Below are 24,483 nucleotides of genomic sequence, written 5' to 3'. Positions count from 1 at the left end.
GGAATGGAGATTTCAGTTGTCTGACTTTCTCATAGTCTGGCAAAGCCTTAATATGTTTTCACATCTCTATTTTGTTCCTTGATTCAATTCTTACCTAATTCTTGTATAATTTATTTCTGGCAAGATATGCTGCTTGCCAGTTATAATTATGCTGGTTTTTTTTACTGGAGTGCATAGCGTAAATGCAGTCCACAAAGGACATTACATTTTATAAATTAGTATACAGTGATCAGCAAGGGCCAAAGACTTAAGTGTCCATCCAGTCACAATAACATGAGAAGATCAGCGGGCTCATTTTAGAACTTCAAAGTGGAAAGTGATGTAAAAACTTGAACATGATTCTCAGTAGTTTTTACTTTCTACTTTAACCAGTGTTGTTTTCAGTGTTTGTGTATTTTAAGCTGTTCGCACCACTGTGCTGACTTCTTATCATGTTAACCAGAGCATAGACACACATTCAGTGAGGAATTCAGCACTTCCTGAAGATAAGATCTTAAGTGAATGAAACATTTATTTTAAAACTTGCCCTTGTACCTCCCTCTTCATCTGCTTTTTTCTGCTCTTGACCAATAATAAAAGGTTTGAGAATTCATTGTCAGCTACATCAGTGTAGTAATGGAAACACTTGAGTGTTGCTGTATTGTGTGGACTGTAGGCTCCCAAATTACAGCTCACAGGACTGCTAAGTATGTAGTGAAACCTCTGTCCACTGCAGCACTTCCAAGTGTGGCTGACAGGCTGAGCACTGAGACACGATCACAAGTGCCCCGGTGCTGTGGCGTATTCCCTGCTTGTAACGTGGCATGATACATGCTGCACATGGTCATGGGCCCACTGTTTTTCTAGTTATTTTTTTTTATTTTAACTTGAATGAGATTATTTAAATCTTTTGGAACTGACAAAGTCTACTTTTGTTGTTCAAGTAATTGTGGGTAGTTCAGTGAGTTTTTGTTTTGAGAACAGGCTCATTGTTTGATTAACTTCTGTTTTTCTTTACAGCAAAAAATTAAGGGTGAACATCAATGTGCCAATGAAGACTGAACAGAAGCAGGAGCAAGAAACTACACACAAAAATATAGAGGAAGATAGGAAACTACTGATTCAGGTGACTAGTATTGCAGAGTACTGCCACACAGTGCACTTGAAATCCTAACTCTGTAGTCTTTTAATGAGATACACTATGGGATTTTTTTATTTTTTATTGAAAGACAATGTGTAGTACCAATGCAACGGAATGAAGCTAAAAATATATTTACAATGCTCTTGAAGGTGCTTCCAGTGAAAGACATGATAGCATACTGTCCTTCACATAGTTTTAACATGTTGGCGAGTGTTTGCGTTCCATGGAGGCATACACTCACCAGACCTCTATTCTGGGTGAAAATTAGTTATATCTAAGCAGAATGAACTAGAAGGTGTTTTTCTATCACTTCATTTGGAATCCACCTGAGAAGCAAGTAGGGCAAGGGAAGGAGATAAAATAGAATAGTTCAGTTAGAAGGGACCTTTAGAGTCTGACTGCCTGACCTCTTTAGGGCTAACCAGAAGTTAAAGCATATTAATGAGGTTGTTTTCCAAATGCCTCTTGAACACTGACAGGCATGGGGCATCAATCACCTGCCTGCTACATAAATGGACTACTAAGAGAATGTTACAGTAAGGTTAAATGTTGTTGTAAGGTGAATTGCTGTTGGTACTATTGTCCTTACTGACCTTAAGCAGAGTAGTTCTCAAAATTCATGTGTCAAAAGCACTTTTGATGTCTGTATACCATATAGAATGAGTTATGAAAGTCTGTTTGAGTAGTTGGCACTTGTAGGTACACTTCTCCTTATCTGCTACTGAAGTAGTCTGTGATGATGCTTCTGTGCTAGCAAACATTATCTGCTGGGGAAGTGAAATGGTTCTATGCAGAAGTCAAGTTGTATGCACTAAAGCACATCTTTCTGACTTTGACGTGCAGGCTGCTATTGTAAGAATCATGAAAATGAGGAAGGTTCTAAAACACCAGCAACTGCTTGGAGAAGTGCTAACACAGCTATCCTCAAGGTTCAAGCCACGAGTTCCAGTAATTAAGGTGTGTGAAAATCATTGCTCTGAATCACTGATCTGGGGGTGAGGAAGATAAAATATATGCTTCTGAATTAAAAAGGGAAACTAAAGATGGGATGGGTAGGGACAGAGCTTAAAATTGTAACTAATCAGTAAATATTTTAACCAGAAATAGATTCCTTATATGGTTTCTCAAATGTCTACTATTCATATTTTCATATGAAAATATTTTCATATTTTCAGTGGTAAAACAGTAGCTTGAGTGCTTTTATTTATTTATTTTCTGTGTGTGTGTCAGTTCCAGCATACAGCAATCCCTTCTCCAGGCTTACCACCTATTGTTCTGTTCTCATGGTTGTCAGAGTACCACTGCTTACAGGCCTGCTTACTATAATAGTTTCCTGATCTCTTCTAGAATAAAAAAAGTTGGGAAGGGGACACTATGTTTATATGTTTTCCTAATTGGTTGGTTTAGTTTTTCTTTTCACATCGAAGACCCAGAGGGATAAGTGGAGCATGCAACAGCCAGTGGAGAGCCACTGTATTAACAGGCACCAGTGCTGAAAATGATGCGTATAGACAAGTCATTAAACAGGCCACTGGTTACTGCTGTAGCAATCTTTAGTAACGTTATAGTAAGCACTCTACATCTTGGTTTAATTCTTTATTTGCTGTCTTACTACCAAGTTGCTGAGCATACTACCATGGAATGGCATCAAGTAAGCATAATTCCATTCAGTGGACTAGTGAAGTGTCTTCAACATGGATGTGGTCAGAAATGGGAGAGTGAATTGCCTTGGTTTGTGCCCATTGCCTACTCCCATCTTCTACTTGGCATGAAAATCAAAGGCCAAAATTGTTCAAAGCTCGTAGCAACCACGGAGGCTTTCTGTCAGTGTCCCACCACTTACCTTTGTTTCTCCTCACAGAAATGCATTGACATTCTGATTGAGAAGGAGTACTTGGAACGTGTTGATGGTGAGAAGGACACCTACAGTTACTTGGCTTAACATTTTTATTAGCAAAATTTCTGACTGTGTGACACTCGGCAAATAGGTATGTGATGGAAAGAATGAAAGCAACGGAACTTCATAGCAGCTACCCTGCTGCCATTTGGACCTCCCTTTTTAATAACTGAGACCAGGACTCCCATCAGCCAGTCTCAGACTTACATCAGAACTGCTCAGGATTGATACATTTCAAGTATGTAAATATGGACACCAATGCCATTTAACCTAATTTAAGAACAGAAAGGAATCAAACCCTTCTCCTTTAAGGGTTGCATGCTACTGCATTTAAATCAATACATTGGCTATATGATAAACAGCTGCCATCACAGGCAGCACTTATAAATGTTGGCAGCACTTTGAGAGCGAGTCTGAATGGACCCATGTGTAATCTGCTATGAAAAACCATTTGTATAGTGTGTTTCATTTTTTAATGTGATAAATAAAAAAAAAAATTAAAAGATTTCTGTACAAGTTGCATTTGGTTTTATTGTTTTAAGTTTCATGACTTATCTTTCTAAATGTAAATAAAAGGTATAATGGTTATGAAAGATATAGAAACTTGTTTTGCTTTTCCTCCTTTCCCATTTTCCAGTGATTTAAAGCATACTTTGTTCTCTGAAGAGATTAATTTTCATCTGTAATCAAACATAAGTATTATTTCTTTAAGAGGAAATGCCTGCTTTGAAAAGAGAAGAAAACTGTGATTTCACAAGATAAGCAGAATAGAAAATGTGAAATATGCAGAAATACTTGGTCATCTGAAATTGGAGTTATTTTTAACATATCCCATCACACTTGCCTAAGTATTGCTTTGAATAAGGTTTACGCTGCCCCTTTCTTTGAATAAAACAAAAAATTGAGTGTGTCCCTAAAGATTAACTCCTATTAAATGCAACCTGTGGTGGGAATAAAATGTTCCTATACATACATTGATTGACCAAGCTTCATTCCATTCTTTTCATGTTGTATATTCATCATATACATGTGAAAGGAAAACCGGCTTATGTATGTAACAAGTGAAAAGCTACCATCCTCACACGACTCAATCTTATTAATTATATTCTTCATTCTTGATGGTGAAAAGGCTTTTGCTTTCCCTTTTTTCCCCTTAGAAACAATCAGTATTTTGTTTGTGTGGCATGAAGGGAGGCAGGTTTGGTGTTGATAATATTCTCTGAATCTGAATTTTATGGTTAGAACTAATTTCTGTTATTATAACTAGGCTTTGACCTACAAAAATGCATGATTTTTTTTTAAAAAAAAAAAGTCCCAGCTTGAATTGTGGAGTATTAGATAGGATCCTAACTTGTTTGGAAAATGGATAGTCTGATCATCTTGAGATTTTGCAAGCTTCCTATTCCTGTACTGAAAGAACTTTAATTGCACTGAAGACTCCCTGCATGATTAAATGCACCTTGCTGTTTGATTTTTGAGTTACCTTTTGAAGTTCTTTTTTTTTTTTTCTGTAGGGGGATATAAGGGTGGTATGGCTTTAGAAAAGCATACCAAATGCTCATGTGGGATGCCAGAAATAACCTGCTGTGAGCTGCCTTTCACAGCCTTGTTGGGCAGCCTAACCCATCACTGGTTAAAGCAGTACTGTTTTGCATAGTTTGTATGTTATATTGTGCAGAGCTCTATTTTAAAAAGCCCATCTGCTCTCAGTCTGGCTCTAGGCAACTGAAATGCTTTAGCTAAGCAGGGTGAAAATAAGTTTTGACCTTGCAGAAGGAGAATAGCTGACTGGTCACCCATGTTACAACATGGGGAGGGGTGGGGACTGGAAAGCAAAAATGACCAGCAAGAGAGACTTTCTCCCCTCGCAACTGCCCCCAAAGGTTTGAATGGTTCAAGCTGTTTTTTTCTTATCAGTAAGATGAGGGGTATGAATTCTTAGTTCTTGTTCCTGGAGCCAGTGTGGAATAAGATGGTATTGAGCACCTGATACCAGACTGCAATACTTCAGCTCTGTCTGAAAATAATCAGTAAGTTAGAACCTCCTCAGTTCAGAATGCAGTCAGTCATTACTGACAGGATTTCTTGAAATCAGTTTTGTAATACTGTTTTCCTGTCTCTGCCCTCCTAGCCCAGCTGTTTTGACTATGTATCAGAGCATCATGTTCTAGCAATAAGCTGCAGAGTTCAGACTCTGCTGGCAAATAAGAAATAAACATGTACAAGACCCAAACAGATGACTATCTATCTCCAATCTAAAAAATTTTGGATGAAAACATATGAAGTTTGTAATAAGAGCTAGACATTTGTACCAATAAGTAAACAGTTGTTGCTTACAGCTGAGCCAGTTAAGTGGTCTTGGCTGGTTGATGCACATGGTATATGTACGTAATTATGGCATCATTCAGGTTGCAGCTTAAGAAAAGCCACAATTCAGGGGAGCAGTTATTGGAGTTAAGGGAACACTGTTCCCTAATCAGATGACAGGTGGCCTCTTCAGTGTTTTTTCTACACATATATTCATGTCACCTGTTTGGAGAGCTGGGTTACTGTTAAGCTAGTATGTGTCGAGAAGAAAACCTTGTAACATTAGGCACCACATACATCTTAGTATTTGTCATGAAAACGCTTTGCTTCAGAAATAATCACAACTCTACTTAGTCCCTTCGTTCTTTTAGTGTCCATCTGCTGCTAATGGACTGGTAGGACTTAGTCTCTTGTTAGGACTGATGAGATGGATATAGTGAAAGTAGAGGAAAAATGATAGCATGACAACAGGTCAGCTTAGATGTTTCTGGCCTCCAATTATCACTTCAGAGAACCTGACTGTAGTTTTACCCTAAGGGTGCATGAAAACTGAAGATCACTACTCTTTTACTTAAGTGCTGTAGTTGAAGTTCGTACAATTAGCCTGACAGCACCAAGAGATGATTGTATGTAAAGAATTTAATGTAAGTGTGACCTGAAGTAACAGAAACAGAACTAGGCAAGTATGGACTGCCTTTATTCAGAAATTGAAAGCAAGTCGCCACTTTGCTTTTTCAACTACCTAGCACAGAATCCCAACTCCATTCCAGTAAAAATGAAGAAGTTCAAGTATCCTTTATTCAAGGTTGAAAAATGTACCACACCACATTATTGCAAAAGGTCATAGGTACAAAACACTTTGCAGCTGGTGAGAAGGCAATAAAAAGTTGTTTTTTTTAAAATTTGTTACTATAAATTACTGTTACAGTACTTTGCAAATACAGAATTTCAAATTGCATCATTTTATCTTTTAAAAATTGCCCACAGTACTAGAAATTCCTGAAGATAAGGCAGCTGTATGTTTAAAAGAAGAGGTAGCTGGTGTCAAGGGATTTCCATTTCTCTTTCTATGCCCACATACTTAAGGGCATCAGCTTGGCTATATCTGAAATAAAAATAACAACAAAAATCAGTAACACAGCATTTCAACTTCACTGCTCTGACCTAACAGCACAGCAACTCAGCCTGGAATACCCTCAGATTTGCCATAGTTTTCCCACTACTGGGGCCTTTGCTTCCTCTGTGACCTTGCAGATACAAAACAATGCAGAATGTTCAAGAAATTGCTTTAAGAAAAGCATGAGCCAAAGGGGGAAAGAAACCCACACTTTTCATCCTGCATCCCACACTGCTATAGTTATTTTAGCTAATGGAAGGAAATTAAGTCAACCTTGAGAAATGCAGTTAAATAGTACTGTTTTCACTGGACAGATTAGTTTTCTTCTAGTAATGATTTTAGAGGAAAGTATGAACACAATCTTAGCAAGCAAGCACCTCTCAGTAATAAAGCAAAAATTTCTTGTCCATTTCTGAATGATGGTAGAGACAACGTGCACTGCTACCCAGGGAACCCTACCCAAAGAAACTTTAATGCCTGTCTGCTGGGAGCATTATGCAAATCTGCCCTCTTTCTAAGTACCATTTCTTTTCTTGATACAAGCTGCTGTTGAAGGTTTGCAAGGCTCTTGGCCAGCTGCTTTGCTTAAGTCAGTCTTTCTTACTATTGTTTTTTGACTTAAAAAAAAAAAATGCTCCAGGACTGTCTCTCAGTTACTGTGCCTTACAACTTCGGGTCTCAGCAGCTAATTTTGAGCTGGCCAAGAACTACAGTTAGATAATGCAATGTGTGATAGGAAGAAGTTACAAAAAACATCTACCAACCTGTAGTCAAAGAACAGTTCTTCACCAGTCTGAATGGCTCTTTTAGCAAATATTCCTATTCTGTGATCACCATTAACCATCATAACTGTTAAAAAGAAATATAAACTCATGTTAACAAAAATACTGAAAATGTATATTCTGAATTAGCATCCCACAACATTTCATGTATTGTTACGCTAAAGGTGAATTTAAAACTTACCTTTTGCATAGCAGTTGGGATTTACTGAATGGTTAGCAAATCTAATCTTGTTGCCCTTGCGTGTTGCATCAACCACAAAATCTAGGAAAAAAAGGCCACAAGTGATAGGTAGGTCACCTACAAACATTTTTTTTTTGGTGTTTATTTAATATCTAGTGTGCTTAGATTTTAGCAGCTGGAAAGATAACTGCTCAGCTTCCCACATAGAAGAGCTTGCACAGTCTCTTACAGTAGCTTTATTGTCCTGCAACTCAGAATGTTCCTGCTGCCCAACACCGAGCAGCCCATTTATCTCCTGCCCCAGTAGCAATACCTTAGTTTCTCATTTCAAGCTTCTCTAAACTTACTCCACAAGGACAAGTTCCATAAATATATTAAGTTAACATTTACAGAAGGCAGCTTTTTTCTTCCAAATATTTTCTAGTATTCCATAATTGACACAGTACAATCAGTGTTTTTCCTCTTCAAGCAGCAGTAGCTGTACATCTGTGTAGCTTCTTCTCCTCACAAATTACCGTCATAACTTACTGATTATTTAAGTTATAGTAAAATTATTTCAAACAATAGCTAGCATGACTTTTACTATTCAGGTTAGTTTACTAGAGCTTGCATGTCATTTTACTCCTTGAAAATCTACACAACTCATCTTGCATAGTTGGCTTATATAACTACTAGTATCTATTTGAACAGTGTTTACATTAAACACTATCAGCACTAGGAACCAAGAAAGTTACTGAGAAAAGATAAGGGAAAGAGAAAATTGCTTAGTCTTACCTGCTGCCTACAAAAGAACAGGGCTGAAGGATATTGTGAACATACATATTTTATGTATGTTGTAAGGATTGTGACTTGTAAACACTTACCATTATTCAAGTTAAACAGAAAGCTGCACATGTACTTGTCATATACTTTTCCTCTTCTGTCTGCCTCATCCTGAGAAATAATCTGAAAGGAACAGTATTTGTAAAGTAGACCACCTCTCCCCTTTTGTAACCATAAGAACTTAAGGTTGGAAAAAATAGAGGCCTTGCTTATTTATTCTCTGACACTGAAAATATTCCCAAACATAAAATACTCTTTTCAGTATTCTGGAGTTACCAAACAATCACGGTTTGCTCTAAGCATAAGTTCTTTCAGAACAGGAAGAAAGCCAGAATTGCTTCTCATCTCAAAATCAAGACTGCATATATGATTCAGTTTTATTATTATCATTATTATTTATTACTGTGGAATATCAGTTAATGAAAGTGCCTACTGAATTTTAGTACTATATTAAATGATTTTGCACAAAGTTCCAGGTGTGTCTGAATTGAAATTATATCAAAGATAAAAGTAAACTTCAACACTCATTCTCACAAGAACCTATATCATCATTTTTGTGACATTTCAGACATCTGACTCCTGGGTTTGGAGTCTCTGACAGCAATAAATATATACTTAGTCAATCACATTTGTCTCTCTAAAAAATATCACATACGTTATAGATAATCTCCTGTTTCCAAGTCAACATGCAGCTTTACCAATTAAGTTCATACATAACCTTCTTTACCTCACCACAGTATTCAGAGATGAATTCATTCTTCTGTACAGGATCCTTGATGAATATTCCCCAGCCTGCCACATCTGAAGGTGCCAACAGCAAGTGCTGTGGGAGCAGGGTGGAGAGAATAAAAAAGAGCTTAGACAACATATACACTAAGGACTTCAAACTAGAAAGGTCTGCTGACAGGAGTATAATACCAATTAGTTCACCATTTGACAGCCTAGTTGGTGGAAAGATGCTCCAAAGCAGATTTTTTTTTTTTTTTTAAATGAGCTGAACAGGCTTTCCAGATATATTTGGTAGACTGTGTACAAGTTGTTGCATTAGAGTCAACAACTTAACAAAGAATAGCAGTCTCTATGTTTCAGCCAAGTTTTCTTGCCCTGAACTAGAGAAAGGCTTACAAGCTACCACTTTAGAACAGCAGACTATTTGCAAAATACAAGAGAAGCCTGACTGGGAGAAAGAAGAGAGATTCTACCATGGTATTACACAGAGAACACTAAAAACACTAACGTGGTAGTAGTATATGGTAAAACGTACAAGCCTAACAGCAGCACATAAGCACAGTAACGTAAGTGACAGCTACCTCCCATTCTGTTTTGGTTTTTGGCTTTTTATTGTTTGGTTGTTTTTTGTTTTATTTTAGCTGTTGTTTTTTTTCCTTTTTGAAAGCATGAAGACAAATTCCATATTCTGATATGAAAATGACTCAGAAAAACAAAACAAGGCAATAGGCATGTAATTGTATATCTACATACTTTTTTGGATCCTCTCTGAATGCTGCAGTTCTTGCAAGAAACATTTTTGCTGTCCCAGTGGTCAGCTGCTCCACATGTTAAACAGAGATCAGGATCACATTCACGTACAGCTAGGTAACATGGACACTGCTTAGTATTGCATTGTGCTTTACAACGACATCCAGGAAACCTGTTTTGGCCTACAAAGGAACATAAGAAAAACAAAAAGGGCAAGTATGAAAAAAGTACCAGGTAAAAGAGATTATAAAAGAAACAATAGAGATTATAGCATATCAGAATATTAAAAACAAAACAACCACTGATCTTTTTATAGGACATTTGGAAGTACTAAGAATTCTTGCCTTCTCTGATTTTAGAATCAGAATATCCCGAGTTGGAAGGGACCCATAAGGATCATCAAGTCCAACTCCTCAAATCCAACTCCCATAAGGATCATGAAGTCCAAGTCCAGCTCCTTTACTTCAGTCTTCCCCAATCTAAACATTAAGACTTTGACTTTGTTCAGTGGCTAACAAGAGGGCAAGATAAAACTGAATATTGTGCTGCTTTTATTTATTTTTGTAAACACTGTTCAACACTATTTGCTTCTCTTGCAATCACTGTCTGCAATACGGACAGAGAGCTAGTACAGAGACGCTAGGACAGTAAAAAAATTTATAAGATAGCTCTTACATTTTTACTTACACTCTGAGCTGCACTGACAAAACTTCTCACAGAAGTTTTGAGCAATTACACATGGGCATGAGCTGTCACAAGGCTGACGTGGATGATCACATGGCTGATAGTTGTAAACATGATTTGATGACCCATCTGAATAAAAATAGCAACATTTGGTAACGGTGAAAGGTGTAAACAAACAATATGCAGTTCCCTTCATTCAGTATAAGTTCCCTTTAAGTCCGTTAACTAAGAAACCCCAAAACCAAACAAGCCCAATACTACAAACTGTGTGTGTTGGTGTGTGTTTTTTTGTGTTTTTTTTTTTTTTTTTTTTTTTTTTTAAAAAACACCAAACCAGAACTATAAAATTAGTAAGGTGTTTGACACCATTAGTTGCTTACTTCCTTGTGCACTTCATTTTTCCCATTATTTAGCTACTTAAAGTATTCAAAATTGGAAGCTTCCTACTGTGGAAAACTGAAAAACAAAACTACAATGGTATAATTCCCTGCGTAAATATGTGGGAGAGTAACCCTGGTATTATTCAAAGCAGATTTGCTCAAACACCCCCAAATCATTTTTACACTAGAGCAACAGTCAACTTTAAAACAGATAATGCTGGGCAAAATAATACTTGGTCATTATACCACTGTGCTTTACAAAGTCATTTTTCCAATAAAGACCATGCTAACATCTTACAGGCTAGGAGGGACTACTGGTGGAAAATCTAGCATTACCTGTAGAGCAGCTAGGAGAATTTGGTGCAATATAAATTATGTTTGCTGTTAATACTCCTGAGCTTTTGTTGGGCTTGCATATATTTGTAAAAATGCTCAATTAGGAAGCAAAAAGGGGAGAGAAACAAACTGATTATTCGTTGCTAAAAGTCCCAACCATTCTCAACAAATTTTCAGAAAACAATTACTAAAATAAGCTTTTTTTTTTTTTTAAGAAATAAATGCTGCTTTTTACTGCAGCTTCTATTTTTGGTACTGTTTTATGTATTTTAATGACACCAAACTTAAATTGTAAATTCAGCCTCCTACCATTTTCATTGATTTATAGAATATTTCCAAGAAATTATTTAAACCATGTCCCTACTATATCTGTAATGAGATTTATTTATTCATGTTTTTACTTCCCCTATGATCTCTATCTCCCCATGGAATGTATATAATGACCTAGCATTAAAAAAATACAAACAAATAAACAAGCAAACCAAAAAAGCAATAGTAGGATCTTAAAAGTTCAGGACATAAATTGAATGGAAAGATGCTAACCCTTTTTCAGCTGTATCTTTCTGCAATGAGCAGCCCACAACCTGCAAAAACACAAAACAAACACAACAAGGTTGACAGGAACTCTTCCTGCAGTGGGCTGGGAAAGATATCTGCATCTTGGCATCTTGCACCCATGCTTGATATGAAATGGGCAAGTTTCTGGTAACATGAACATCCGCTAAGTGTACAGACAGACGTGGTTGCAGCAGAACCACCTTGTTGTAGTCTCTTGGAGCTGAGTTTTAAAACTCAACACTCTGCAGGCTAATCCCTCCCTCTCCCCACACCACCTGCATTGCTGTAGTCCCAGAATTGTACACATGAGAAGCCCCCACCCAGCCCAGGCTAGAGATTATTTAAATTCGGGTGGCCTTGAAGGAACCCTGCAAGGAGGTGACTGCTGGAACTGCTTCTAGTGGGCAGAAGCAGCAGCAGAAGATATCAAATTGCAGATATGCAGGGGTATCTCTAAATAGAGGAATGAAAGTCTGTCAGCTGTTTGCATCACAGGACTTGGGCTTAGCACCACACTAATAGTCTCCTACAGATCACAACCAGGTATTACCCCTCATCTGCCAATCTCCAAGTATGTGACAACAGGTCACACTGCTAAGTCATTTCCCTTCAATTTCAAACCTTCTGTGCATTATGTGCCTTCCTCTTATATAGTTATAGTTTTCCTTCAGTGTCCTCTTTCTCTGTTACTGTACCTAAGCAATGCTTTTTCTAGTTTGCTTGGGGGCAGAAGGTTGGGGTGTTTGTGGAATGCGTGTTTTTGTTTATCACAGCATGGCTTGCTACACTTGCAATTTCTTGCAGGTTATGGTTACCCCTTTTCTTTATTTTGTAGCCATTTCAGGTTGCAAATTTTGTGGGCAAGTAAGGTATCATGAATAGCAGAGTCAGACATAACCAAGCAAAAACACTTGTCTGGACCTCAGGTACCAAACACACACTTAAAAAATTTCAGCAGCCTTAAAATTAAAAATACATGTTGTTGTTTGTTGTTTTTTTAAGTTTTTGTTCAATTCTATGCATTGTTGTTGGCAGCTGAATTTCAGTGAATAAACAATTTTTAAAAAGTTAAATTAGTTGGAGTTAGGATTTTCAAAATTTGATACTTGCTGTTTATTAGTACATTATATAACAACATCAAGGGAGTATAGAACAACTCTCACTCCCCAACGAAATAACTATGAAATATGCTGCTAGCTGCATCTAGCAACATTACTTTCTGTGCAAATTTTCTTATTATAACTGGTCTGAAATAGTAGTAAACACCTGCACTCAAATTCCTCAGCACAGAATACTTAGACAGCTGTACTGCCTTTTGATGAATGCAACAGTCCAAAGTCTGTGTTCTGAAAAATTACCTTCTGCTGTACCTACCCAAATAGGATTTTTTTACCTGGTACTTTCTTTTATATAAGCATTGTCTCAATTTCTGCTTTAATTCAGTTGTTTGCTGCCTCCTCCTGTCACATGCAATATTTTTTAGGTTAACAATATTCTCTGTGCTATTGCCCTTTCAAAGATTTACTGTTTGACTTCATTAAGCTATCAATGGCTAACTTTCTTCCAAACATTTATAGAAACCCATACAAGTTAAAAACATCCAAAAGCAAACTTATTCAAGGTAACACAGTTGAGGAGTGGGCACTGAACCGAAGACTATCAGAATTACAGAACACTGTAACAAATAGATGGCATTCCTGTTGAGAATGGCTCTCTCTAGAAGAGAAGAACTGGGGAAAAAAAGATGCCAACATATATTTTTGAATGATGAAACACTGACTTTATGTAAGAAGCCCATTCCCATAAAATTGGGAGGAGTGTAATTTTGACTTAAATTACTCTAATGCATAAGCTACCTTTATTTCTTTTTTTTTTTTTTTTTTTCTCCTGGCTGGTATTTGGCAAGTATAACTTAATGCTACTTTTGAACAACTCTTTCACAGAAGCTTGTCTCAGCTTAAGGTAATGAGGACCTACCAGCATACCAAATCCTTCAAGGCTTTGTGTGTGGATACACTCCTTAAAAAACTATTTAATTAGCAATTAGTATGAGTATCTATAGATACAGATATTTAAGTGAAGCACTGTCCTAATACTTAACAGTAAAATGCCATTTCCTGACTAGTTGCCTGCTGGAACTTTTTGGTTTTATGCGAAAGTGGATTGTATTGACATGGCTACCTGAATATGACCAAGATTGCCATTATCAACCAAACGATCAGTATACTAACAACTCAAGATGGATAGAAAATTCAGCATGGAAGTCACAATGACAAAGGCATCAGTTTTGCCACTCTTGTAACAGAGACTGGTGTTTTGGCTAAGAGACCTCAGCAAGAAAGGAACCAAGATATGCTGTGTGACCATGACATGAGGGAAATGACAGGCAGCAGCATGGAGCTGCCAACACCGACCAGTTAGACAGGAGGTTTGATTAGCACAATCAGGTATTGTGTTCATTTTCTTGCAACTTTCAAAAACTGCCAGGAAGCACTGTACGTTCTCCTTACTAGTAGTACACAGAACTAAAGCCTGAATGAGTACCCTATCAGAGGCAGATTAATGTCTTCATCTGCCCTATAATCTGCTATCTAAAACAGAAATATAAGCCAAGATCGGGCCTTGTGCACCAAGAATCAAAGGGAAGACAACAAAGCTGAGGAAGCACTCGCAACACAAGGTATCAGAAAAAAAATAAATAAATTGGAAACTGAGTGGCAGAATTCCAAACAAGCAGGTGGATTTGTACATCTGGTTGCTAACATCTGTAGGGCTAACAGCTTTGAAAACAAGCATTTCCAGAAGTATATCGAGAAGCATTATGACAGCAGCTGTCAAAATGAGTTTTATTCTTTGCTAACATGCATCTTTACACCATGAACTCTAGGCAGAACTGCATTAGCTAATCAAACATATTTGGTGAGTAAACAGTAGTCTAGGGACAGCAGGATGAAAATGAGAAAAATTGGGGAAAAAAAAGAAAATACTTTCAAATAAAATTTAGTAAAGTATACTCACATCTAAATAGAGGATGGGAAAGGGAAGGGAGAAAAAAATTAAAAATCAAGCAGCAGCATTACATGGCAATCAATAACAGATCCCTAACAATGCAGAGGGAAGAGTGCTGATTAAAGCAAGTGCAGTTCAGTTCCCAGCAATGGAAAAAAGCATATACATAAGAGAATGAACAGTACTGAAGAATGCTTTTTTTCTTTATTCATATTTTTCTATTGTCTGCTTCTTATGCAAAGTACTTATTCTGCTAGCAAAGCAGCGTTGTCACAAACTGCCAAGTTAATCTCTGATATATAAGACAAGTTCTAACATTTACCAGCTCTCCAAAAAATAACTACCTAAAAAGTTTTCTCCTGTCACTGATCAGTCTTATTACAGCTATCTAACTAAAGTGACACTGGAAGGAAGGTGAGAGCATCTTTTACTATCCCAAATGGGTGCAGTCATGCTAGCTAGTTGCTAAGTATGCCTACATGAGTACAAACAAGACCACATGGGACATAGGCCATTCAGCTAACTATGGCAGCTCCACTCACAAGACAGAACTGTCATTTTATCATACTATGTGGATATTTAAAAAGAAATTCAACAAAAAGCCTTGTAAGAGAGAATCTGCTATCAAATCAGATAGAAAATATCATTAACTAAGTCCTCTACTGGTCGTTCTCTCTTTGGTAAATGCTGCTTTTCTTTAAAGGCTGTGTACCACATCTGCACATGTAAAACCTGCAGACCAGCAAGTCCCTTGCAATGGGGAAGTGCAAAGAGAAGAGAAAGAACTATCCTGCCTCTAGAACTGGATTTACTCAATGACTGAGTAAAATCAAACTGGACTCAGCATAAGAACCAGACAAAGGCTTCCAGATGGTTTTCCCAGTCACTAGGATTGTGCGCCATCTTTAGACAGTGCTCAGATTACACTTGTACATAGATGGGCTAAAAGGTTTTTCTTTTTTGAAAGACTACTGCACATAGAGTGGAGACTGCTTGATTGCCACATTCTCTGAAATCAACAGAAAAATTTAACTTCTTCCTTCACTGAGGGCTAAAAAAAAATAATTAAAAGGCATTTCAAAACCAAATCACTGGCGTACAGGTTTTTTTATTCTTTATTGGCAACTAGTAGGAAGAAAGAAACATCAAGAAACTCCACATACTGGTATATTCTTTCATTTATTTAAAACAAAAAAGTCCTCAAACTACTCCAAAACAATGTCAATCCATTAACCATACAATCCAGTCCAGCTTCAAAATGAATTTGAGTACTTTTAGTTGCGCTTTCCAAATAGATGTAGTGCCACTATTTTATAGCAATTTGCATGAACCTGAAAGCAAGCTTCCCAACCGAATATTCCAAACTTACACTGTGGCTAATAACTCCAGATTTAAACATCCAAGTCCCAAATTGCCCACAAACTTGAAAGCTGTGCCAAAAACATTAAGTCAATATAGGTTTTGCTTAGAACAGACAGAACCTCTTCCAGAGGCTCACCAAATTTTTTCCTAGCTTACATCAGCTGTTTCTGTGCTACAAAGTAGAAACATTCTACTCCAACAGTAGTTTTTGAACCAACATTAGGAATTCAATTAACCCTGAAAATAACAAATATACCTAGAATTACTGGGAGAAGAACTGGAAGAATGAACTTGGTAGAAGATAAGGAAAGTTAAAGGGAAAAATAGGAAATATGGAAAAAAAGTGTACTTATTCCTTGCAAAAAGAAACGCTCTTGCTAATTTTCAGTCATTTATTTATTGATTTATCTCCTATTTTCTTATCCCTGGGAACAAAAATGATCACAACACACAAGTTGTCACATTTTTCAAACTTCAGGATTCTCAACAAAGACAATTACACTTCACTGACATTGGACAGTAAGTTTATAATTTCAACAGGAATTGTTATAGGTGGTCTTTCTAGCTCCAGCAAATAGCTTTATTTTGTACTTAATTGAAGGTTCTTAATTGCAGCCACATGTTAAATAATAATTCATTAACTTGTTTCTTCAGTTGAAGTTCTAGTTAATAATGAAGCTGGGTGCAATAAAGGAATTCCCACTGTCACCCCTCCCAAAAAGGCAATCCTAGTTTCCTGAAACATTTTTTCTTACTGATCATCTGAATAGAATTTTGATGGAATACATTTCAACATAAAACCATAGATTCTGATTTGCAAAATAACATATAATCATTATTGAATACCACAATCATGCTTGTAAATTTATTATTTATTGCTGAAACAAAATTATACTGAAATATCCTGAATGTTTTAACTATCTGTATAGATGAGTATTTCTAAACTAAACTTGATTTGCAACAATAAACCTATCCAGAATCTGACTGTTTAAGAGGTTAAAAAGAAGGGGGGAAGGAAGGGAAGTGGAAGGGTTATACTTGCATACGTGGTAGTGTTTTGTCTGAAAACAACACACTTTCATTTTATTGCTGCAAATTTTGTTTTTGAAAAGAAAAGGAGAGGAGCTGCATAGCTTTTCCTTCAAAATAATTTCTGTTCTGATCCCTTGCACCTCCAATTTACTGTTATGCTAAGGTTATTTAGTAACAAATTTACCTGTGTTTCCTTTTCTTCTTTCTGGGAGGAGTATCAACATCTTCAGCAGGGACTGGAGCAATAATACTAGATTCCTTTACTCTAAACTCATACACCTAACAAGAGATACCATAATACATCCACGATAAATCTCTCACTAGTAGAAAGTTGCTCATTTTCTAAGTTAATATGATTTCCTCCAACCAACATCTTACAGATTATATCCATAGTCTCTTTTCAATATATTTAAAGTTTATTATTTTTCTCCTTAAGAACAGATAGTCTGACTACAACTTCCTGTAAATTTAATTTAAAAAAAGATTTAAAACTAACTTTTATATAAAAGTGTCACATATTCTGTATCATAGCATTCTTAGGAAAAACAAGAAAATTAGTTAATTTTCTCTTTCAGCGCTAGTACTTCTGCACTTCAGTTTTTGAAAATAAAATACTATCATCCTTAGTAAGAGTTTCTCCCCTCCTTACCTGCCTGCATGTTTTGGTCCCAATCAGTCTAGCAATTGCACAGAAGTTGTCATAGTAGGTGCCAATAAGAACTCTAAACATTGAGGCTTCTGCACCACTCCATTCCACATTCTCTGGAGGTTCAATATTTGGCTTCATCTTTATTGGTGTTTGACACCTAGAATTTGCTTCTGTAATAAATAGTTATTGAAAGCATGAACAATGTAAGGTTATGTTTCAAATTTTTTCCACAGCCTTTAAAAACATCAAATTATTAACCTATTCAACTGTAGTTAAAAGAGACTGCATTTTGGCTTGTTTCTTTTATTTAAGTACTATAACAAAACAGTAATTTTCACACAGCTCTTAGAGAAGTTTAAAATTAGGTAGCTACTCAAACTAGACATCTAACTTCTATACATAATTGAGACAATCTGTACATTTTGTTACAGGTTTCTACTAAACTCGTATTGTTTTTTCTCTGATTTCCATACATTTCAAATACATGGTTTCTAAGATTGCATGGCATAATCCGGATTCATGCTCTCAAGCACTGCAAATAATTAAAGAAGCTTACCAGAGGAACTAGATGTTTCATCTTTCTTTTCTTCTTCTTCTTTATCATTGTTTTCTCCTCCAGTTTCAGTTCCAGCTTCCCTGTCACTGTCTGTGTCTTTTGATTCCAATACATTTATTGTTGGTGTGCTGGGTCTGCTGGTGTTGTTTGGAAGTCTTCCCCTTCGGCGGCCACCTGGGCGCTTTGGTGGTGTCTTTATACGTTCAGCAGTCAGAGCAGCTGCAAACTCCTTTGCACCTTCCTAGACACAAAACACTATGCTTATCAGTAAAGAGTTTAAATGTGTTTTCACCTCTAGCCTGGGGTCGGCAGATAATAGATTCTACTTACATACTCTACAGGCTTGCGTTATTCTACATTGTTCTGTAACTTAATCACGCATACATAAATTCTAGTTAATTTACTCATGCCAATTATGCAAATTGTTTTTAATGTCTCTCTGTGTTCAAGTTTTCTATCATGAACATGAATACTTCTGATGCTACCATGAATAAATCTACATTTACAAAGTAATTATGTATTTCAACTCTACTTTCATTTTGGCTGCCAAGTAAAAAATAATTCAGTTTTAAGTTTCCATCTTCCTAGGTGTAAGAAGGAATGAGAATTTCCCACTGAGAATGGCCTTCAAAACAAGAACTTTTCTTGCCTAAACAATATACATTCTGCATTTTTCAAAATACAATCAGTGGCAATTTGCCTTCTAATGAAAATGGATATGAAAATAGTACATTTTCAGACTGGAAAATTAGATATGTAGTTTCTCACATTAAAAAAATTAGGGCAGGTATGAGAGAAATTTGAAATTATATTACTAACACTTTCCCCTTAATTTCTATCACAATTTTTCTTAAAAACTGTAATACTGTATATAACTCTCCTTCAGTAAACTAAATCTGTCCAATTTTCAGTTGATATGTAACTTATGAGAGCTAAGTCTATAACACCCAGTTCTTTAACTAAGTTAGACACAATGGCAGCAACATGACATTAGGAGGTAATGATCTTTTTTCCCTATAGCTATGTCAGAATACATCTAATAGAGTTAAAAGTTATTCATACTCAGACTTTCAATTGGTGATTAACACTCTCCTTTCACAAAAACTAAAGACAACAGATTTGACTCCAAGTGGCCCACAAACATAGGCATGCTTGTATACCTAGCATGTCCTAACACATACAGCAACACACAATAGCAGCTTGCTATTTTACAAGTATTTCTGCTTTGATGAATTCTAACAGTTTATTTGAAATCTTACCAGATGTTGATAACAGTGCGGTCCACAAGGCTTATTATCTAATGCTGTTTCTGTATTCTTTCTTTTGTAAGTATTAGGAGTTGCATGGAATGCTGTTGAATCAAAAAATAACATTTTTAAATCTTAAAAAAATGCATTAGGCGAACTTCAAATGCATTAGGCGAAACTTCAAACAATATTCAAAACACAAGATTTATCTAGACTTCACCATAAAAATGCATAAAACCGATAAAAACTAGAAAAACACAAAATATATTCCAGCTACTGACATTTGCTTACCACTTAATTACACACAGAAAGCAGATGGGTAAGTTTTGCATATGCCTGTTTATATCAGTGAAGGCAATCATCACCTTTGTTTCATGTGTCAAGGAAGACTTGCTCTATCTCCCTTTCCAACAAACAGAACAAACTTGATTACCAAGTTAAACAGAATTATTCAGGATTTCTCCATTTAAGTGTTCATCTCTCAAGCTGTAAGAACCATATTTTCCATTTCTATCTTGTCAAAAAAAAAAAAAGCCACACACTTTACAAATGTGACAGACCCACTTTTCATTCTGGTTAGTGAGAAGGACTTACAGGCATTTTTACTCTAGTAGTTACTAGCACCACAACTAAGCCAACAGGCAGTAAGAGTCCAGTTCCTCTAACCTAAATGCAAGGTAAAAATGAATTAACAGCACACAATCATTACAGATCAGAACAGCCACAGTCAAGTCTGCAACTTGCAGAGAACTATTTCTTGTATCCTGGTGGCATCTGTAGAGCACTCAAGTTGCAAAATGGTGACCCAGAAAGAAGCCAAACTGGGTACGCTGCAGATGCCACATTACCACCTTTACAACAGGATAACAAAGTTCCCTAGCCATTCCTTTGCTAGAGCTCATCTCTGCCAGCTCTTCCCTCACTTGATTAACAGCTTCCCAACAGAATGTTTCCAGAGAGACTGATTTTCCTGTTCTCACTGGAAGCATCAGGAACTCTTCAGTATCCCCTACTTAAGTAAAGTCTGGGAAACCTGTAGCCAAACTCACATACTTAAGTTCCCAAGTTCTATCTCTGTTGTTCACTGCTGTATTAGGAGCTTTTCAAAAATACTATCCTTAGTTTTCTGCAATTTTCTTTAAAAATAAATAAATAAATAAATAAATAAATAAATAAATTATCCTCAAAGATTTTTTGTTTGTTTATTTTAATACACATAAATAGTTTAATACAGGAAATAGCTTTTTCCCCTAAACATGGTAACAATGACATATACAACTTCAAGGATCAAAAATGGAGAACGTACTTAAGTTTAAAAAACATAGGACTCAAGAGACTCCTGTTTGAAAATACTGATTCCCAAGCACTGCAGAACATACGCTGCAGTTTTACCACACTTACAGTTAAGCAACTGTAAGGCACAGTTAAGTTTTTCATGACTTGGTGAATAAAGAGTGCTACTGTGTGAACTGAAAGAACAAATCTCTCCCCCACACCCATATTAATCCATAAGAAGGGCTCTTCTATATTAACAAAACTCACATCTTTCTTCAACAGATCACCACCATAGCTTTTCCTACTCATTGCTAGACTCTACATAAGGCTCCTCTCTATAATCCACTACGCTTCAAGTTTTAACATTTTAAATGCAGTTATTCCCCTGTTAAAAAAGAATATCTGTCAGCTGTTATGGACAGAGCTTGCATATGTCTTCACAGAAGGTTTTTACAATGAAATCATGTTTCAGTGATCTGGTTTGCAACACAGCTTCATAAGCACTTGATTTGGCACCTGCAGGGAAGGTGAGCTAATGAGTTAATGAGTGCTTCTTCAGGAAGCTCCTCTGGTGAAATCACTTCATCTTAAAACCATCACTGCATACTCCCCTCTTCCATGAGGGATGATGTGGTAAAAATTTCATTTTAAATTCTGTAATTTTATGCTTGTATTAATAACAAGAGTACATAGGGATTTCAGGGAAGCAATGTATTTTTCCAAAGCTGGGCTTAAAAAGGTGTACAAGGATACAAATATTTCACTAATTAAATATTGCATCTTTTTTTTCCACATATATTACATTTTATAAATTTGTAAAAATAAAAAAGCTTCAGTTTACCACTTTCTGACATATAGACATGTAAAAATTATTTACACACAAGTATATGGATGTAATTTATGCACAGTGCTGCTATTAGCATTTCTTCCTCTCTTCCCCCCACATTTCAGTTAAAATCTTTTATGTAGTATGTCACTTCTCATGCTTCATATATCCTTGAAGAGTTCATGTGTTCTGCAGCTAAAATAATTTAAATAAGAAACCATACAGTTTAATGCCAAGTTATTCCACCCTTTGCCAGCTTTTGAGAAATGAGATAACAGGAGCTTCTCAACAAAAAGTGGAAAGGAAAAGGCACATTTTTCAACATTGCATCTTTAAATTTGCATCGTATACCATTTTATTCATTCAAGCTTGACTGTTTTACTCTCTCTTCACACCACAAGGAAAATGATTTTGCAACAATGCAAAAGAACAGTAAAATATTTGCTATCCATGATCCATGTCAGACTGCTGCAACATGCAGAAATCAAAACTATTGTTTCTACATATGCCACTCGGCAATATTAAGTATTTCTCTTCCAAGTTTGTGAGGTCCTAAAACAAGTTAAAACAAGTTCTTATTTATTAAAATTTTATTTTCCTCTTTTCCACTAGATAATAAAGAAACCCTTCTCATTTGTAAAATCAAATCCTTTGACTTTTTAAACCAACAAGACCAAAAATATGCTATACCTTAAAATTAATCTTAGAATCGTATCTTATATTCTGCTATTTCCAAAACACACAACACCATACACCATACAGTACTGACCACTATAAACAGAATCTACCACAATGGTTGCAAGGTATTTGTGAGACAAAAGAAAGGACCAGGACGAGATATAAAAATTTTTATAGCTGTATTCTGAATGTTGCAAACAATAATATATATTTTTTTCAAAACAGATAACTTTGTAGATTTTTCTAAGTAACTAAACTCAATTTCTTTAATAATTTCCTTAAATTAATTCTAAAATTGTTCCACTATGAATGTTTTCCATCTTTGCAATCCACAACAGGCTCAGTTCTCAACTTTTTCATGAAAGCACACAGGCAATAGCTTAACCTGAAATGTACATTTGCTTCACAGTCAAGCTATTTGGGAAATTCTCCCTACCTGATATTTTTCCTTCTTCTAAATTCTTTGTTAGTCCAGACACTTAGGCATAATTCCTTGCTGTCAGCAAATGAAGTCGGTACACAAGTTTTTTTCAGTAATGCCATCACCTGCACATAAAGGGATTGCCAGCTCATCAAGGGGACTAGACATATTAGAAATCTAATGATAAATTTTCCAATATTTAACTCAAACTTTCTACAATGAAGATTTGAAACTATATAAAATAAGGATAAACTTAACAAGGACAGACTCTAAGAATGGGAGTTATAAGATCAAAAACAGAACTAACAGAATTCCTGTACTTTTTATTTTTTAATTCTTTATGCCTTCTCCAGAGATTTCTGCTTACAAATTAGATCCCAGGAGTGAATCCAGTGTACTTAGACTAACAGTCTTAAAACTTCACAGAAAGTGAAGAGGTCATAGAAGTGAATTTTCTCAGTTCTTAACAGACAAATTCCTAGCTCTAGTCACACATAGACACAGGGGAAAAAAAAAAAAACTTCTTCCTTTGCTGTCACTACAGAAAAAAGCAGAAGGAAGCAACGCATCCAAAGCAGTGACCAATCATTGCAGAGGTGGGATTTGGATTATGTCTTCAGGGAATGGTGACTGAAGCATCAGTTTACTACACCAGTATCCACTCTGGTTTGCTGCATAGCAAAATGGTCTCTTTGCAATGATAAACTAGGTTTTTTTTAAGAAGGTCAGCAACAATGAACATGCTGCATGAGCTGTCATGAAAAGCATAATCATTACAGGTAACTTCACACTGTCTTGATGCACAGCGGTGTTCTGAATGCCTCCATACTGAAAACATTATTCTTCCTTCTGTTAAGGCCCTGAAAATCTGAAGAAATTTAAGTTCATCATAGGATAGCTCAGGTTGGAAGGGACCTTAAAAGATCCATCCACGAAATCAGGCTGCCCAAGGCCTCATTCAGCCTGGCCATAAACACCTCCAGGGATGGGGCACCCACAACCTCTCTGGGCAACCTGTTCCAGCACCTCACCACCCTCTCAGTGAAGAATTTTCTCCTAAACTCAAAACTAAATCTCCCCTCTTTCAGTTTAAAACCATTCCCCCTCATCCTATCATTACCTGATTGAGCAAAAAGTTGTTTTCCATCTGTTTTATAAGCCCTCTTCAAGTACTGAAAAGCTGCAATGAGGTCTCCCTAGAGCCTTCTCTTCTCCAGGCAGAACATTCCCAGCTCTCTGTCTTTCTTCACAGAAGAGGTGTTCCAGCCCCCTGATCATCTTCATGTTTCTTCTCTGAAACTGCTTCTCTGAACCTGCTCTAACAGCTCCACATCTTCCCTTGTGCTGGGGGCCTCAGACCTGGACGCAGTACTCCAGGTGGGGCCTCACAAGGGCAGGCCACTCCTCTTCTGATGCAGCCCAGGACACAGTTGGCCTTCTGTGTTGAAACACACTGCTGTCTAACGCAGAGCCTTCTGTCCACCAGAACCCCCAAGTCCTTCTCTGAAGGGCTGCTCTCAATGAGTTCTTCTCCCAGTCTGTACTCATGTCTGGGATTGTCCTGACCCAGGTGCAGCACCTTGCACTTGGCCTTGTTGAACCTCATTAGGTTCACATAGGCCTGCTTTTCTAGCTTGTATAGGTCTCTTTCGATGGCATCCCTTCCTTCTGTTGTATCGATTATACCTTGGTGTCACCTGCGGACTTGCTGAGGGTACATTCGATCCTGCTGTCTATGTCATTGATAAAGATACTAAACAGTACC

The 24,483-nt window shown here is 36.6% G+C and overlaps 2 protein-coding genes across 10 annotated transcripts in view; one reads left to right on the top strand and one right to left on the bottom strand.

Moving 5' to 3' along the window:
• CUL1 (cullin 1) overlaps positions 1-3,520 on the top strand; it is a 50,226-nt gene extending 46,706 nt beyond the window's left edge. Inside the window, exons 20-22 of the mRNA XM_068674827.1 lie at positions 1,000-1,105; positions 1,964-2,077; positions 2,982-3,520. Coding sequence (XP_068530928.1) covers positions 1,000-1,105; positions 1,964-2,077; positions 2,982-3,062 — 301 coding nt within the window. The 3' untranslated portion in view covers positions 3,063-3,520. The remainder of the gene's footprint in view (positions 1-999; positions 1,106-1,963; positions 2,078-2,981) is intronic.
• Positions 3,521-6,100: 2,580 nt separating this feature from the next.
• Positions 6,101-24,483, bottom strand: part of EZH2 (enhancer of zeste 2 polycomb repressive complex 2 subunit) — a 56,713-nt gene continuing 38,330 nt past the window's right edge. For all 9 annotated transcript variants that reach the window (XM_068674832.1, XM_068674831.1, XM_068674829.1 and 6 more), the window contains 12 exons: positions 19,531-19,622; positions 18,272-18,512; positions 17,716-17,885; positions 17,251-17,345; positions 11,649-11,689; positions 10,393-10,518; positions 9,709-9,887; positions 8,954-9,049; positions 8,268-8,349; positions 7,405-7,485; positions 7,206-7,290; positions 6,101-6,429 (listed from right to left, as the gene is read on the bottom strand). In XM_068674832.1, coding sequence (XP_068530933.1) covers positions 6,369-6,429; positions 7,206-7,290; positions 7,405-7,485; positions 8,268-8,349; positions 8,954-9,049; positions 9,709-9,887; positions 10,393-10,518; positions 11,649-11,689; positions 17,251-17,345; positions 17,716-17,885; positions 18,272-18,512; positions 19,531-19,622 — 1,349 coding nt within the window. In that variant the 3' untranslated portion in view covers positions 6,101-6,368. The remainder of the gene's footprint in view (positions 6,430-7,205; positions 7,291-7,404; positions 7,486-8,267; positions 8,350-8,953; positions 9,050-9,708; positions 9,888-10,392; positions 10,519-11,648; positions 11,690-17,250; positions 17,346-17,715; positions 17,886-18,271; positions 18,513-19,530; positions 19,623-24,483) is intronic.

This window comes from Anas acuta, chromosome 2, assembly GCF_963932015.1.
Source record: "Anas acuta chromosome 2, bAnaAcu1.1, whole genome shotgun sequence".
In the NCBI taxonomy this organism is placed as follows: domain Eukaryota; kingdom Metazoa; phylum Chordata; class Aves; order Anseriformes; family Anatidae; genus Anas; species Anas acuta.
Note: the sequence above shows the minus strand (reverse complement) of the source record. Positions and strands in the feature narration are given on the sequence as shown.